At 39.5% G+C, this 17448-nt stretch overlaps 1 protein-coding gene across 4 annotated transcripts in view; it reads left to right on the forward strand.

Annotated features, from left to right (window-relative positions):
- adck1 (aarF domain containing kinase 1) overlaps window positions 1-17448 on the forward strand; it is a 169438-nt gene that overhangs the window by 105698 nt on the left and 46292 nt on the right. Inside the window, exon 1 of one of the 4 annotated variants that reach the window (XM_062968367.1) lies at window positions 16257-16434. The exons of the other annotated variants lie outside the window; for them this stretch is intronic. Within the exon in view, the coding sequence (XP_062824437.1) occupies window positions 16360-16434 (75 nt within the window). The 5' untranslated portion in view covers window positions 16257-16359. Of the gene's footprint in view, window positions 1-16256; window positions 16435-17448 lie in introns of those variants that run through there. 4 annotated transcript variants of the gene reach the window in all.

Here is a 17448-nt window from a genome sequence, read left to right on the forward strand (position 1 = left end):
TAGATATTAGTCCAAAGTCCCAAAAATAGCACAATAGATCCAAGGTAACATGAATATATGAACGTCAAAAATAATCCAAACACAGATTCTAGGCATGAGAAAAAGCTTGAACCGAAAACAAGGCAAGAGTTGATTCTCCAAAAGCGAGGTTGCTCTGACTGGAAACTTTCCCAAATTACAACCTTTTTAACCCTCCTTGCAAGACATAAACACATTCCTGCGCACTCTTGTTTCCCCGCATCTGTCTGCAATTCTTATAGAGCGACAAAGGCCTGTTTTCAACTTTAACCTGGAATCCCTGTCTAACAAACATTCACCCCTCTCACTACCATCTGAGCTCTGTTGACAATTCTCAGACTCCTGTAGAAGGTCATCCTTATCTTTGCTCAACTGAGAACTTTCCACATTCCCTTGTTTTGTCTGTTTTCCCAAGTCATCCGCAGTTCCCGAATCCATCTGCCTTTTTGAATCAACAACATTCCCTGGGAACCCATCATCATCAGACTGACACTATTCCTCCACATTGCATAATAATTGTAATGTTATTCTGTCCTGGACTATCTTTGGGATTGTTCAGTTACCCAGAGCGAACAGAATTCCATTCTTCCAGAAAAAGAAATTGACTGTCTCAGAGATATTACTGGATTCACCCATTCCACACAGAGGGCTCTTCTCAAGAGTATGATTCCCATGGTATTGCTTCTTGAGTTTTGCCTTGTTTTGCCATGTCTATATATTCCATTTTTCTGGAGCTGTTTGTGATGATTTCTTGGATCTGTGTTAGGACTCTTCCAAAGGATTTGGTGAGGTAATCCTGTGATTTGGAGTCCAAATGTTCTCCTTGTTGAATTACAAATAATTTTAGTGTTGCCATGCAAAAATACCATGCACTGATGCTCTATAGCACTATAGCTCCATTTTTTTGCGAGGGCAAAAGGAGGAGAAGAAAAGATTACTGTATTGTTCCCAGAAATGAAAAGCCATTACTTTAAAGGTGGGAATAAAAAGTTGCAACTGATGTCAAGAATTGCCAGGAGGCAGTCTGGGAAAACAAAAACATTGTTTAGATGTTTTAATACCTCCCCACCTACACCCCAAATTGTAGCACCACATAATATAATGGACATTTAGAATCATAGAATCATAGAATCATAGAATAGTAGAGTTGGAAGAGACCTCATGGGCCATCCAGTCCAACCCCCTGCTAAGAAGCAGGAAATCGCATTCAAAGCACCCCCGACAGATGGCCATCCAGCCTCTGCTTAAAAGCCTCCAAAGAAGGAGCCTCCACCACGGCCCGGGGGAGAGAGTTCCACTGTCGAACAGCTCTCACCGTGAGGAAGTTCTTCCTGATGTTCAGGTGGAATCTCCTTTCCTGTAGTTTGAAGCCATTGTTCCGTGTCCTAGTCTCCAGGGCAGCAGAAAACAAGCTTGCTCCCTCCTCCCTATGACTTCCCTTCACGTATTTGTACATGGCTATCATGTCTCCTCTCAGCCTTCTCTTCTGCAGGCTAAACATGCCCAGTTCTTTAAGCCGCTCCTCATAGGGCTTGTTCTCCAGACCCTTAATCATCTCCCTTCAACTGCGGTGCCCAAAATTGGACACAGTTTTCCAGGTATTTAAAGTGGATCTCCATGGACTTTGGTAAATCTACTTTTTTGTTGGAGTCCAAAAAGTTAATTTTCAAAGCATGAATTCTAACCACTGCATTAGAATCTTTTGTGGGTGAGTAGTCTGGATAATGTGGAAGATTTCAGCTGTGTGAATTTGATTTATTTCTCATGGCCCTCTAGCATTTCGCTCACACAACACACAGTTGGGGGCATAACAGCCTTTATGGTCTAATAGGAAAGAGGTCATCATCAATTCCTTGTTTTGTTTCAATGCTAGAAATGGAAGGGGGAAAAAAAGCAATGCTGGCTTTATCTCCTTGAAAAGAATTATGAGTCGGATACTAAGCTTTGGATATACACCCAAGATAGCTGGAGAGCTTGGAGAGTGAGAATTGAGCCCTGCCACATACACAATGGAGCACATTGTCACAGTGAAACCAGAGGCACTACAAGTGGCCAGCTTCCACTCAAAGGAAATCTAATATAATGTCAAGTTTTTAACTTTGTTTATTTTCTTAAATACATTATAACTGTATCCTTAATTCGCTTCTGAGATGATAAATAAAATAAATACATTTTAAAAAGGGAAGACCATTTCCCATGCTCTGGTTGGATCCAGTGTCCCCTCCATCATCAGAAGGGCTCCTGTCTGTAGAATATCCCAAGATTCAATTAGGCTTCTGCTAGTGCATTGGTTCCCAACCTTTTTTTGACAGGGACCACTTGACCAGGGAACACTTTGACCAAGGACCACTCTCCAACATTAGTACCAAAAGGGTTACGAATCAGTTTGTGGTCAATTTTAAATTCGGTTTGGTTATTTGGGGTGCTGATTCAGAAAATTGCATTGGATAGACCACATCAGCTCTAGTTTCTGATACAGAACATATGCCATCCAGTAGTCACCATCTGCTCGTCCACAGAAAACCATATTTAATAAGCCTTGGCACTATTGCGAGAACAGTCGCTCTTGTTGCAACACTGTTGTAATAGTGAGGCATGGACCATATTTTAGTTCTTGTGGACCACTTGTGGTCTGCCGACTACAAGTTGGGAACCACTGTGTTAGTAAAAAGGGAGGAGCAATTGGATCAGTTTTCCCAAGATCTGTTGATTTAGATCTGTTGTTCTACCTTCAAGTTGTTTCCAATTTGATCCTAAGATGACCCTATCATGGGGATTTCTGGGGCTGAGAGCGTGCAACTCGGTCAAAGTCACTAAGGATGCAGCTAAACTGTAGAATGAATGCAATTTGACACAACCTTAACTGACATGGCTCAGTGTTATGGAATCATGGGAGTTGTAGTTTTACAAGGTCTTTTGCCTTCTCTACCAAATAGTGCTTGTTCCTCACCAAACTACAACTCCCATGGTTCCATAGCATTGAGCCATGGCAAATTGATGTCAAACTGCATTCATTCTACAGTGCAGATGCACCCCCAGTGGATTTCCACAGCTAAATGGTGAATTGAACCCACGTCTCCAGAATCAGTTGGAACCACAACACCATTCTGGTTCCAGACTAAGAATTTCCAATTCCACTCTGCAGAAGATTTTCTGGACAAGTGAAATTGCCTTCACTTACATGCTTCAGCTGGAAACTTTGCATCCAGCCACAAAACTATGAATTAAATAAACAGTTAATTAAAAAGCAAAGACACTGTTTATCTAGTCTATTGGCATATAACTAAGTTGGATTAATTAATACAGCCAGCCCTAATGAACACATCATTTATTCTGATTTGGAATCATTATAGGTATGGATTTTAAAATAAAATTTGTTATAGAAGAGTTGTAACAACACATACTTGTCATCAATTTTAATTTTAACTGCTATTTGTATAAGGGTTTTTTTTATTAATAAGAATAGCCCACTTTTGGCCCAATAGACCTAACAAAGTAGCTTGCAAATCTATTTAAAGATCCAGAAAGTACCAGAAAGTAATTGGTAGTGGGGTTGGGGTTGGCTGTTAGGACAGACAGCCTTTGGGTCTATCATTTCCAGAATCTGGAATTTCAGCTTCATGTAGTCCTCAATATAATTTGGTGTGGGTTCTCATAGAGAGCTGAAGGAGAGGGAAGTGATGTGGCATAGACAGTATATTGTACCACAAACCTTTAGTTATGAAGATAATAATAATAATAATAATAATAATAATAATAACAACAACAACAACAACAACAACTTTATTCTTATATCCTGCTCCATCTCTCCAAGGGGACTTGGGGCGGCTTACATGGGGACCAAGCCCAGTAATATACAATAAAATGCAACAACATAAAACACATTCCAATTACGATAATATTAATGCATAAAAATATATAAAATCATAACATACTCGACAACAACCTAACCAGTATTGAATATGGCCGGAACAATGGCATATTCAATATTAGAGGCAAGGGAATAAATTATACTTGTGGGCACTAATAGGATGGGCCAGTGGTAAAGTGAAGTAGCTGGTGGAGGTAGGGATTCCATCAGTTGTGCCGATCTAGTCAAAAGCACATTGAAATAGCCAGGTTTTCAGGTCTTTTTGGAATGAGGCCAGGGTGGGGACTAATCTAATTTCTCTTGGGAGAGTGTTCCAGAGTCGGGGGGCCACCGCTGAGAAGGCCCTCTCCCTTGTCCCCACCAACTGTGTTTGAGACAGTGGCGGGAGTGAGAGAAGGGCCTCCCCAGCAGATCTTAAAGTATGTGCAGGTTCATAGTAGAAGATGTGATCGCGAAGATAGGCTAGACCATTGGCTGGATCCATTGATAGGTCCACCTCCCACTGGATTCAGGTCTGTATCAATGGATTTTCACAGGAAAAAAATGTTTCTATCCTTATTCTGGGGAAAGTGAGGTTCAAATAGGTGTATTCATATATTGTAACATCAGCTGGTGGTCTGCATGTGTGAATGAACCATTACAGTTTAAACATCACATCAACTCTCCTTGCATCAAAGTACAGTGTTTTCTAATATTAATAGATAATTTTCAGCTGTAAGGAATGTTTGCATCTATATAATGTCCAAATCAATCTACTGCAGCTCTGTCCTGCTTTTGATTGTATTCACTTACAAATGCGATCCATCAAATTTCGACATCATTTTGAGATTTTTAAATAACAAACATTCACATTTATTTTAATATGCAGCTTTTTCTGATATCATATTTTATATGCACACATCCCTAATATACACATTTTTGTAAATAGCTTTCCTTAATATATATTTCTAAATGGAGAACTACATTGCAAGATTCATGCAAGCATGGCCTTTGAAAGCTAATTGTGATTAAATCTGCATTAGTCTGGGGGATGTGAATTGCATCACTTTGCTTGTCTCTTTCAACTAAGCAAAATTCCCCAGTGTGCCCAATTTGCAGTAATCTGATCATGTAACATAAGGTAATGTACACATTTTTGTAAATCGCAGAAGCTAGGATGGAGAAAACTTTCTTTCCTCGTGTTCTAAAGAATAGGAGCCAAATAACTGGATTCAAATTAAAGGAACAGTTAATATTTACTAAATGTTGGGAAGAATTTCCTGATAGTAGAAACGGTTTGATTCTGGAATACACTGCCACAAAATGTGGTGCATTCTTCTTCTCTGAGGAGCAGAAGATGGACAACTCTATTCATTAGAGATGCTTTATGTGTCGATTTCCTCCATCAGGAAGATTGGCCTTGGTGACCCTTGGAGTTCCTTCTAATTCTACAATTCTATTATTACACATCAACCTCAGGGACAGCATGAAAAATTGTGCTGTACAAATATAATAAATGATGACTTGTTTTCTGCTGTCCTGCAGACTAGGACACGGAATAATAATAATAATAATAATAATAATAATAATAATAATAATAATAATAATAATAATAGCAGCTTTATTTTTATATCCCGCCCCATCTCCCTAGAGGGACTTGGAGTGGCTTACATGGGGCCATGCCCGACAACAATACAATAACAGCAATAAAACAGTAAAACAATGGCTTCAAACTACAGGAATGGAGATTCCACCTGAACATCAGGAAGAGCTTCCTCACTGTGAGAGCAGTTCGGCAGTGAAACTCTCTGCCCCGGAGTGTGGTGGAGGCTCCTTCTTTGAAGGCTTTTAAGCAGAGGCTGGATGGCCATCTGTCGGGGGTGCTTTGAATGCGATTTCCTGCTTCTTAGCGGGGGGTTGGACTAGATGGCCCATGAGGTCTCTTCCAACTCTACTATTCTATGATTCTATGATTCTATGACACACTTCTACATGATCCAGGAATTTGCATTCTGCACTATATAAACCCATATATACATTTCATTACTTCTGCACTTCACTTGACAATTCTGATATATATATTTTTCCATTGACTGATAGCTCGAACAGATGTGCAGATATTCTGTATGAGATATCTGTTCCTAGAATACAGTATTTCTTATTACACATAAAGAATTGATTCAATGATGTCTATTAATAGCATTATAGGATGCTCCTTTACACAATGTCAAAGGTGTATACAATTAGGCAAGGTGTGGAGAAGTGGAAAGAGGTTTCTCTCTCTGTTTCATACTACAGGTTGAGCATCCCTTATCCAAAATTATTGGGACTAGAAATGTTGCAGTTTTTTTTTAAATTTTTTCCAATTTTGGAATCCCTGCATACACATAATTAGATATAATGATGATGATGATGATGATGATGATGATAATATTTCTTACCTGCCTCTTCTTGCACCTCTGCTTGTGGCTCGAGATGAGGTTAAACACTACATAAAACATTATATATAATACATATGCTAAAATGTGTTTCTATGAAACACATATATTAAAATATACAGAACAAAGTAAAATATAGTAAACACAGGACATACATTTAAAATTCTCAACAAAAGTCTTAACACAAACTTCATTTATGTTCCACATATACCTTATACATATAGCTTGAAGATAACATTATATTAATTTTGTTCATGAAACAAGGTTTGTGTGCATCAGAAAGCAAAGACATCACTATCTCAATCACCCATGTGGATTATTTGGGATCTGGGATTATTTCAGATTTTGGAATTCCAAATAAGAGATACTCAACCTATAATAGATCCTGGAATTATCCTCTGAAGCTGAATGGTGAAAGATTCAAAACAGATGAAAATAAGCCCTTCTTCACATAGTACATGCTTGAAATGGTCAGCTATACATACGTAATGATGGCTCTGTATTGGCTCCAATACTGAATTGAGTAGTTCTCTCATTAATATTTGCTGGGGAAACAAGCACAAGGGTGTAATTGTGTTCATGTTCTGCTTGTTGCCTTTCCATAAGCATCTCATTGATCACCGTGGAAACAGGATGCAGAAGTTACATAACAGAATCATAGAAACATAGAGTTGGAAGAGACCCTAAGGTTCATCAAGTCCAATCTCCTGCCATGCAATGTATAACCAAAGCACCCCCGACAAATGGCCATCCAGACCATGTTTAAAAAACCTCCAAAGAAGGACACTTTGTCATACTCCAAGGCCACATATTCCATTGTTGAACAGCTCTCATTGGCAAGACATTCTTCCTAATGCTTAGGTGAAGTTTCCTTTCCTGCATCTTGAATCCATTGTTCTGCATCCTTAGTCTCTGGGGTAGGTGAAAACAAGTTTGCACCATCTTCAATATGGTACCTTTCAAATATTTTAACATAACTATCATGATGTCTCTTAACCTTCTCTTCTCCAAGCTAGACATACCCAGCTCCCTAACCTCCTCGTCATAGGGCTTTGTTTCAGACCCTGTTGGTTGTCCTCCTCTGGACACCCTCCAGCTTGTCAGTATCCTTTGATCTGTCTCTATGTTCTTCGATGATTTATCCATCTAACTCAGTATGTTCTGGATTCGTTGTTTCTCAAGAGCCTCAGACCATTTAATATTGCCTGCAACCTGATACTTTTATACTTTTGCTTGAGCCTCTGAGGAAGAAAAGAGCAGCGATGCACAGCACCATTATGCATTGGCTCAGTAGCTTGTGAGAAGCCCTCCTTCCAGATTCAAACTCAAATTGCTCTGGCCTCTGAGGGACAGAAAAAACAATCAGCATCTGTTAGATGTAATCCCTTCCTGCACCGATATCCCCTTTTCTTTGTGTATGCCGTCTCATTTAGATTTTAATCCCAAGGTCAGGGAACTACGAATCAAATGTGTAAGCTGCTCTGGGAGCAATTTTGTGGGTTGCAGGGCAATGTACAAATGCTTCAAATAAAATAAAGTAAAAAAATGAAGATGCCAAGGTTTGAACCTGGAATTTTTTGCACACAAAGCATCTACTTTGACACTGATTGTGCCCCTTTCTATCAAACTTAGACAAAGTCAAAAGTCAGACTTTCCCTCTAATGCAGTGGTTCTCAACCTGTGGGTCCCCAAATGTTTTGGCCTTCAACTCCCAGAAACCCCAAAAGCTGGTAAACTAGCTAGGATTTCTGGGAGTTGTAGGCCAAAACACTTGGGGACTCACGGGTTGAGAACCACTGCTCTAATATATGTGGTGATATCTATCTATGCATATATCCCCCCTTCTCCGTCATCTGTCTGCCTACCTTCTATCCGTGTATCTAATCTGTCTATCCATCTATCCGTCTATTTATCCTCCACTCTCCCTCTCACCTAGCTATGTTTTGCATATCTAGAAAGAATTTTGTAATTGTGAACAACTAAATAGCAGGTGACCGGGAACTTACATCCTAATTCCAAGATTTCTTTAGCAGAACTCATTGCTATTCTCAATTTCTTGTTGCGCTAAAAAGCACAAGATAGGGCTGGGAAGGGGGTAAGTTATGTTTCCCATCCTTTTTTTTTTTTTTGCTGTGATTTAGGAAGGTTTGTTCTCAAAATGAAACACTGACAGCATGCCTTGTTTCCTGTTGTCTTGTCAGGAAATCAGAACTACAATCTTCAATCAGGGGCAGTGAGACATGTATTTTAATTGCTGCCTCTGAGAAATTTCTGTATCTTGATACAGCCACAGTTCCAGTATTTCCCTGAGATTGATAGACATAGCTCCATCCTGGCAAGCAGGCTAGTGGAAGAAGTGCACAAGATAATATTTCTCTAAAGAGAAAGGCAAGAGAATATATTTAATGAGCACCATTGTGAGACAGCTTGAGACGGAAGAGCAAATTAAGAGGAAACTGACTTGGGAATAAGACTGTTTCAGATCGAAAGCCCTCTTTGCTTTAGCAAATGCAGAGCAAGAAGAGCATTGGTGACATCAAACCACAAGGCACTATGCCTTTTCTGTACATTATGGTGGGAAAAGTAATACATGCACTTCCCTTGGCTTGCATACAAAGATGCTCTACTGTGACTTTTTCACTGAGCTTCTAGGTAGAGGTATTTCATTGGATTCGCTGATTTAAAGGGCCTCACAAAATCACTGCTGTTATTTCTCCAAAAAGTAATTAGTTGCTTCAAAAAAACAGAAACAAAAACATCCCAGAGAAAATGTATTTTATGGGGGAGGAGGGATAACACTATAAAAGGAGAAAATTAGCTTCTGGATCCATATTGTGTGCAGGACTGTTAATGCATTATTATGTTGAATCTTAGTGTTAGTAAACATGGACAGATCTATATTTTCTTTATTATTGGCAGAGGGAAAGGGTGATGCATCCTGTTCAAAGCCGTATATCAGGCAGACCATCCATGGCTTAAATGAGCTTCAGTCTTGAATAAATTAGTTAAGCATTCTCAATACTAAATTCCTGACTAGTTTAGGCTACAAAGTTTATGACATTTGCCAGTGAGCACATGTTTTCTGGAAGAAGAGTTTAATTTCTTTTAGCGCTTCCTAGATAAGATAGGATCCAGACAACCGCTCAGCAGGAATCAAGCAGATGTATAATGCATCTCTGATTCCACTATCCAAAACAACAACGGCAACAAATTGAGATTTCAGTTGACATATTCCATCCATCTTGCCATTGAAGGCCATCACACTCATTAGTGCAGAAGAAGAACTTAGAAACATAACGTGTAGGACTACAACTTCTGGAATTCTCCAGCTTGGTTGCCTGCTGGTTCTACATTTTGATACAAAGTTGTCTGTAATAGTTCTATTATGCCACTTTGAAATGCAAAGGCAACATCTTATGGGATGCCAGATTTGTTAGCTTAATGAGGCCTAAAAGCTCTCTTGCTGAAAATATTAAATGTCCCCCCCTAAACTACACATCCCAGGATTAAAGACGATATTGCCAAGGCAGTTAAAGTGGAATATTAGCACTATAACAGTATATTGTGATAGGGCCCATGGGAAAATAGACTTTCCTGCCTGTTCCAAGAATCCCTTCACATCTTGTTGCTAAAGTAGCAAGCTCTAGAATGTGCAAATTAATTTTGAAAGCCACTTTGAAGTGATGATAATGATTATAGTTGACCTTTAGCCTTGCATTTTAAACAAATTAGTGATAATCATAAGTTTAAAATCATAGCCGTCGTTAAACTGCTCACTTGATAGATAGAAAGTAACAACACTGGAGGAATATAGATATGGAAGTAAATGGACCTTGATAGGAAAGAATGCAGAAAGGTATTATACTGGTTCCTTTGATTGAATCCTTGGAGGTTGCCTTATGCAGGAGATTTGGGGTGGAATGCAAAAGGTATTTATTTACTTTGCTGTTACACTGGTAGATATTTTTCCTATCTGAGATGGAGAAAATTCTATGAGATATTATGTTTCATATCCTTAAATAACCAGACCACCCTTGGTTCCTATACACCATGGCAAGAATGGGTGCAAAGCATATGCTGCTGTACCTGAGGCAGGAAAATCTCAATGGCCAGCCTTGCCTGAGAGTCTGGTGGACAAGCTAGAATTGAATGTTATCTTTGCCTATAATTCTGAGGTGTTTAATGTAGTTAAACCCTGCTTTTTCCTGGTGTTATCAGCATGTCAGACAAGCTAGCTATCAGCAGTCTAGGATTGCTGGTTTTTATTGCTAGTTTTGCATTTTATTAAGCATCTGGCCTTAATCAAGAATGCTCCATGTATTTGCCTGAGCACAAATGATAAGCAAAAGCAAACTAGCATGGAACAGAGAGTGCTTTCCTTAAGGTCTGACTTCCACAGATTTTTAAAGAAACTGAAACAGGCAAATGGCTGTCATTCTATTATTCCTTACACAGGAAAGGAAGGCAATGTGGAAGGCTATGTTCTTATATACACATATATATATTATACCCACAGGAAAAATACATTTTCTTTCAAGAAAAACAAGTTTATAAATTGAATTTATAAATTATCCAGATGTAGATGATTTGCATTTCCTTGCTTTTCATAGTTTAATTTTCCTTCCATAGTGCTTTGTAGGACACTTAAGTCCGGCTTCATAATCACTAGAAATACACCTTTCCTCTGGCATCTGAGTACTTATCAGGCAGTGTCTATAATAACTGTTCTCAAACATTTGTTTTTCCATGGGCTACAAAAATGGTTGTAGATCTTGAGGGATTTCTGCTTCTACAAATTAAAGCAATCCATAATGTTTATTTTAAGAACATTTGTTTATCACCATCGAAAGAAGTACCATGTTATAAAAATAGCAGAACCAAAGCCTGTTAACCTGTTTGATGATCCAGACCTTTTCAGACAGTCTAATTCTCCTTTGTTAGAAAATAGGTAATGAATACAAAACCAAATAGTCTCTCAAGTGGTGAAAGATGTCTGCCTGTCATAGCTGCGCGTTTTGTATTTAGCATACTTTGTGTTGTAATCAGTCAATGGAAGATAGAATGGCTTAATTTGTGAGTCCCACTGCTGAAGCATGCATCTCTCGCAAAGCCCCTCTGTGAAAGGCAAAATCTATCAATCTCGGGGAATGCACACTGTCCTTATTGCCTGCTTTAACTCACAACTCCACCACACAATGGCCTTATACTCTCTTAGTGGCTGTCCTTCATTTGTATGACGAAGCCCTTATATCAGTGGTTCTCAACTTGTGGGTCCCCAGATGTTTTGACCTTTCTCTCCCAGAAATCCCGAACAGTTGGTAAACTAGCTGGGATTTCTGGGAGTTGTGGGCCAGAACACCTGGGGACCCACAGGTTGAGAACCATGGCCTGATATCATCGCTAGGTGACACAACCATTGCCTGAGAGTGCAGTGCTTGCTCCGTTCTTTCTCAGAAATGTTAACTCATTCTTTGTCTCAAAGGGTACATCTACACTGTAGAATTAATGCTGTTTAACTGCCTTGACTCAGTGCTATGGAATCCTGGGATTTGTTGTTGGGTGGGGCACCAGCATTCTTTAGCAGAGAAGGCTAAAATGACAAGTTCTGTGATTCCATAGCATTGAGTCATGACAGTTAAAGTGGTGTCAAGTGGTGTCAGGTTGCATTAATTCCACAGTGTAGCTCAGGTATGGGTAAACCCAGGCCCAGCGGCCAGATGTGGAGTGTGGTGGAGTCTCCTTCTTGGGAGGCTTTTCTGCCGAGGCTGTCTATCGAGAGCGCATTGATTGTGCCTTCCTGCATGGCGGAGGTTGGAATGGATGGCCCTTGGGGGTTTCTCCCAGCTCTGGGGTTCTAGGATGGTATATCAAGACTAGGCAATATGGGGTCTAATGGATAATTTTTTTCTCTCCCATCCACCATCTCATCCTGACCAAGGTCAACCTTTTTGGGATCCAAAAAGGGAGGAAAGGGCAGGGAGGGGACTTGGGGAGAACCCCTCCCTCCTTCCCAGACCACCCACCCCGCTCCAGCCCATCATGCGGTCCCCAAGTTAGAAAGTTTGTCCATGCCTAGATGTATCCCAGGTTGCACGGATGACACTTGCTTCAGTGGTACTATCCCAAACAGCTGTGATGTTTGTGCAACTTATTTATTAAATGTGTTTGGATGCAACTTCCTTCCAAACAGTATATTAGGGCAGTTTAACAACATTGTGTTAGAAAGCAGAAAGCACCAAAAAGTATATATGTTTTGACAACAACAATAATAATGGCAGCAAATAATAATAATAAGCACTAAGTAGCTAAGCATAGCAAGAGAAACCAAACACTATAGCAAGTCAATTACCTACCAAACACCCGGGAAAGCAGGGCATATTTTTTTTCATAGTGCCTACGAAAGGGGTGAGAAACATACTGTCTTTCAGGTGATGGACTGAAATACTCATCAACCATCAGTCAATAGAAGGGGGTGTTAGACACTGTCATCCTAAATTTTTAGAAACCCAGTTTGCCTCCCCGTTTAGCTGTGATGTTTCCACCATAGCTGAATGGGATAGGATTTGACTGAATCAAATAGCTCTGTTTGTGTACCTAGGGAGCCTGTAACCAAGAAGGCAGAATCACATATCCTCGTATTAATAAAGAGACGTCCCTTTCCCCCATCCTTCCTCCTGGAGCTATGGCATGTTATGTTTTATCATTAGCCATGCTGTGCATTAAATGGACCAAGAGCTCCTCCAGCTAAATAATAGACAATCATTATAAGGGCATGATCCATCAGCATTAGGAGGAGGGGAAAGAGATTTTGAAACATGTCTTAGGTTGGGCAGACAGAACTGTATTGCTCACATGTTAAAACATTATTATTATTAAAAATACTTAATAAATATGCTCTCTTGACAGCCAGGTTAGGCTGTCATCAATTAGACTTGGCATTCATTAGTCAAAAAGAAGTCCAATCAGATTTCTCAGCCCAACTCTGCTTCTATAAATTGTGGACTGTTTGTTCTGACATTTGATGAATTATTCTTCATAATCCGCTATCAGATGTGATAAATCTAATCTTGCAGCCACTGCTGTCTTAATAACTCCTAGGGTAACAATGCAGCACTTGATTTCTGAGCACAAAATTCATGATTAGAGTTTGGGGGAAGGATTTCATATAAAGTCCAGTTTTAAAGTTTGGCGTCCCTCTGTGACTCTAGCCTGGCATTTGCTGACTTATAAACCTAGCTCTTTTGGTGGGTGGGGACAGGGGGGGAAGGGCTTAAAGTAATACATCTTCACGTACTGGACACCAGATTTGGATTTAAAAAGAATGCTGAATAGACTGGAGTGTCCGTACATTCTGTATGCATACATCCAAAGGAGTAGACTTTTAAGAAACTTCATAAACTTTAGGAAAGCGTCTCTAGATGTATAGAAACCTGTCTTATACCTGGTCAGATTATTTATCCATTTAGCACAACATCTCTTTTCTCATCTGTAGCAACTGTTAAATACTGGACTTTTCAATTGGTTATCTAAATACAGTAGAGTCTCACTTATCCAACACTCGCTTATCCAATGTTCTGGATTATCCAACGCATTTTTGTAGTCAATGTTTTCAATATATCGTGATATTTTGGTGCTAAATTCATAAATACAGTAATTACTACATAGCATTACTGTGAATTGAACTACTTTTTCTGCCAAATTTGTTGTCTAACATGATGTTTTGGTACTTCATTTGTAAAATCATAACCTAATTTGATGTTTAATAGGCTTTTCCTTAATGCCTCCTTATTATCCAACATATTCGCTTATCCAACATTCTGCCGGCCCGTTTAGCTTGGATAAGTGAGACTCTACTGTAGTTATTTAATTCTAACCATTTCAAGAAGCTGGCTCTCAGGAATGCCTTTTGGTAGTGCAACTGGGAAGTTACTGAAGCACTGAGAACTATGGCTAGATTATTCATGCCCAGAAATAGTTGTAACTGGCACACCAGTCAAAGATCATAAACCATCAAGGCTGCTGGGATTGACTGGATTGTAGACTTTCTCAAAACTATGCTGAAAGAGTTATCTTTTACAATGGTGAAGTGCTTCTACTGGCAATAATTTCATATTAAAATATTGTTCCCGTCTCATTATTTTTAATCCCTGCGCCACATCTTTGGAATGTAGTTCACAGGGACTTACTTGAAACTGAATTCCCTCCTCTGGTTTGAAGAGATCTGAGCAGCATAACTGAGGGGTATAGTCTCTCCTCCAGGTAAACAAATGGTTAATGATATGATGGTTTTAGGTTACATCTGTTAGGGGTCAGCATCAGGAAGGACCCCATTAGATAGAATCTATGACATCCCACTCAGTGCCAAGAGGCCTTCTACTAGTACATCCTACAGTCGTAAATGATCAGCTTTTACTATGAATGCTGAAAAGCAGCACTTTGACCCACTTAACGGCAATTTGTTTCATCTTTTCTCCTTTCTAATGACCCTTTTGGACAGAGGGCTTCAATTCTGTTCCCTCAAAATGTATCTGGCAACAACTCATCCCACATCTGACTTAGAAAGGCTTCCAAAGCCTTTTTCTCCTGACACACCAAGAAATGTTTTTGAGGTCCCCAAGACCTAAGAGGTCTCCTCTGTCCATCATCACATCCAGCCCCAATATAGAGCTTATCTGTTGTTCTAGCTCAGCTTGTTAAGCCTCCTTTCACATCCATGGCATTGTTTCTTTACACTACCTCTCCTCCAAAGTATCCTTTATCATAGCTATTACCGCTGCCCATCAGGCAAGTGATTTGTGTGCCCTTAGGTTGATCTCCCATACCATGTTTGGCACAGAGACAAGATGATGTTAAAAACAGACATTACCTTCCTTAGACAAACCAGCCTTTCTCTTCTTGTTAGCACACCTGGATTGCTGCCATTGTGCTGGATGACTTGTAATTGGGGGAAATGGCTGTTGGAGTGTTCTGAACAGTGGCTCTGTGCATACCCATAGTTGTGAATGCTCTGATGACCACATGATGAACATAAGTTACAGATAAGCAAGATGTTTTGCTCACAATAGGAGCCTGGTGCAAATCACCAGATCTGGCCCTAGGTATTTTTCAAGTGTAGGCAAACAGAATTTTGCCCCCCCCCCCCCAAACCAATCACTGAAAAATAAAAGCGTTGGATAAGCGAAAATGTTTGATAATAAGGAGGGATTAAGGAAAAGCCTATTAAACATCAAATTACATTAAGATTTTACAAATTAAGCACTAAAACATCATGTTTTACAACAAATCAACAGAAAAAGCAGTTCAATACCTTGCGGAGGCATGCCGCAGGAGACAGGAGTTGCCTCGATGGCGCCCCCAACAAGATGGGGCCCCAGGCAACTGCCTAGTTGGCCTGGTGGTTGAACCTCCTCTGCAAATGACATATACTTTGATTTAAAAATTATGAGTTCAGGAAATTATTTTGGGTCATGCACAGCAACAAGAATATTTTCAATAATGCAATTTTGGACAGGTTCAGAGGGCTTTTGTTTTGTTTTGTTACTGCTCTCAAACAATTGAGAATGTAAAATCCATGCCCAACCTATTGCATCTTATTCAGGAATCCACCAAAATATTCTGATCTATCTTCTGTTCACCTCTGATCTATCACTTTGGAGGAAGAGGGATCTTTCTGAAGGCAGAAACACAACTAGTAAATTTTGGGGCTGGGGATTATGAGACATTACCTTCTGAAGGCAAGGATGTCCAAAAGTTTGAATCATGGATGCAATGTAATTAAGAAACCTCCGCATAACTAGTTGTTTTCAAATGTGGTTGTTCTACTTAATTGATTTTGCCACCAGAGGAGTAAAATAAATAAATAAAAAGGCGCCTTCCCTGTGAATTACTGGAGGCGGCTGAGACTCTGTTTGAATCTAATTGCTGCAAATGTGCCTGCTTGTTGCTGGTAATAGTTATTGTAAAAGAAGTGGGAATGTGTGTGTGGCAATGTGTGAGTGAGGAGTGGAGTGGAGTGGAGGGAGAGCTGCTGCCGGCAGCTGCATTCCAAGCTGCATGGGACTGCCTCTAAGATGGTGCTTCCCACCGCCTTCATCAGCACACTCAAAAAACCTGCTGAACGTTTTCTGTGTAAGCTCTGTTTAAAACTGTTTTATTCATATTTAATTGCCGCCTTGCTGCAGCTCCCTACTTTAATTACCGTGTTAGAAAGTAGGATATGAAAATGGCATTCGATTAGTTTTCTTTCTTTTTTTTGCAACTATTATGTGTTTCTTGACCTCAGGCGTGTATATATGTGTCTATGTATATACATATATATCTGTCTATGTACATATGTGTCTATGTATATACGTACCGAATATACTCATGTATAAGTTGTCCCTACTTTAAATACTGTGTTAGAAAGTAGGATATGAAAATGGCATTCAATTAATTTCCTTTCATTTTTTTGCAGCTATTATGTGTTTCTTAATCGCAGGCATGTATATGTGTGTCTATGTATATACACGTACTGAATATATTCATGTATAAATTGACTTCATGTAGAACTCAAGGGTAAAGATTGGGGGCAAAATCATGGATTTTGATATGACCTGTAGATAAGTTGAAGATCATTCTGCAGAGAGAAGAAAGTGCCATTGCCCGCTCAGAGGGTCAGCTGCCTCTGACCTCCACCACCACATTGTGCTAAAGTGCAGATAAACATAAAGACATTAATCAATTTAATAATTATAGCAGATTTTTTTTAAAAAAAGCAGTTTTGTGATAGCCTCCACCCCAGAGTTCTCTCTTTCTATTTACAATGTTATTTAAAAATGGAATATACTGTGTAAAGGTTGCATGTACTGTACTAATTATATAAATGATAGCAACAAAAATCAGTACTTAATATAATTATATAGACTTGTTTCCTATCTCCAGTTCTCTGAAATATTCTAGCCTTTTTCCTTAGTGCCTTTAATGTTTACATTTTAAAACACATTTTGTTCAATCAAAATGCTGGGTGCATTTGTCTCCCCTATGCATATACACAGTGGGTTAAAAACTTGTGCCAGCAGGACTGATGACTTGAAGGTTGGGTTGCTCACTTGAAGGTTGCCAATTCGAATCTAACTCGGGGAGAGCGCGGATGAGCTCCCTCTG

This window comes from Anolis carolinensis, chromosome 1 (genome assembly GCF_035594765.1).
Source record: "Anolis carolinensis isolate JA03-04 chromosome 1, rAnoCar3.1.pri, whole genome shotgun sequence".
In the NCBI taxonomy this organism is placed as follows: domain Eukaryota; kingdom Metazoa; phylum Chordata; class Lepidosauria; order Squamata; family Dactyloidae; genus Anolis; species Anolis carolinensis.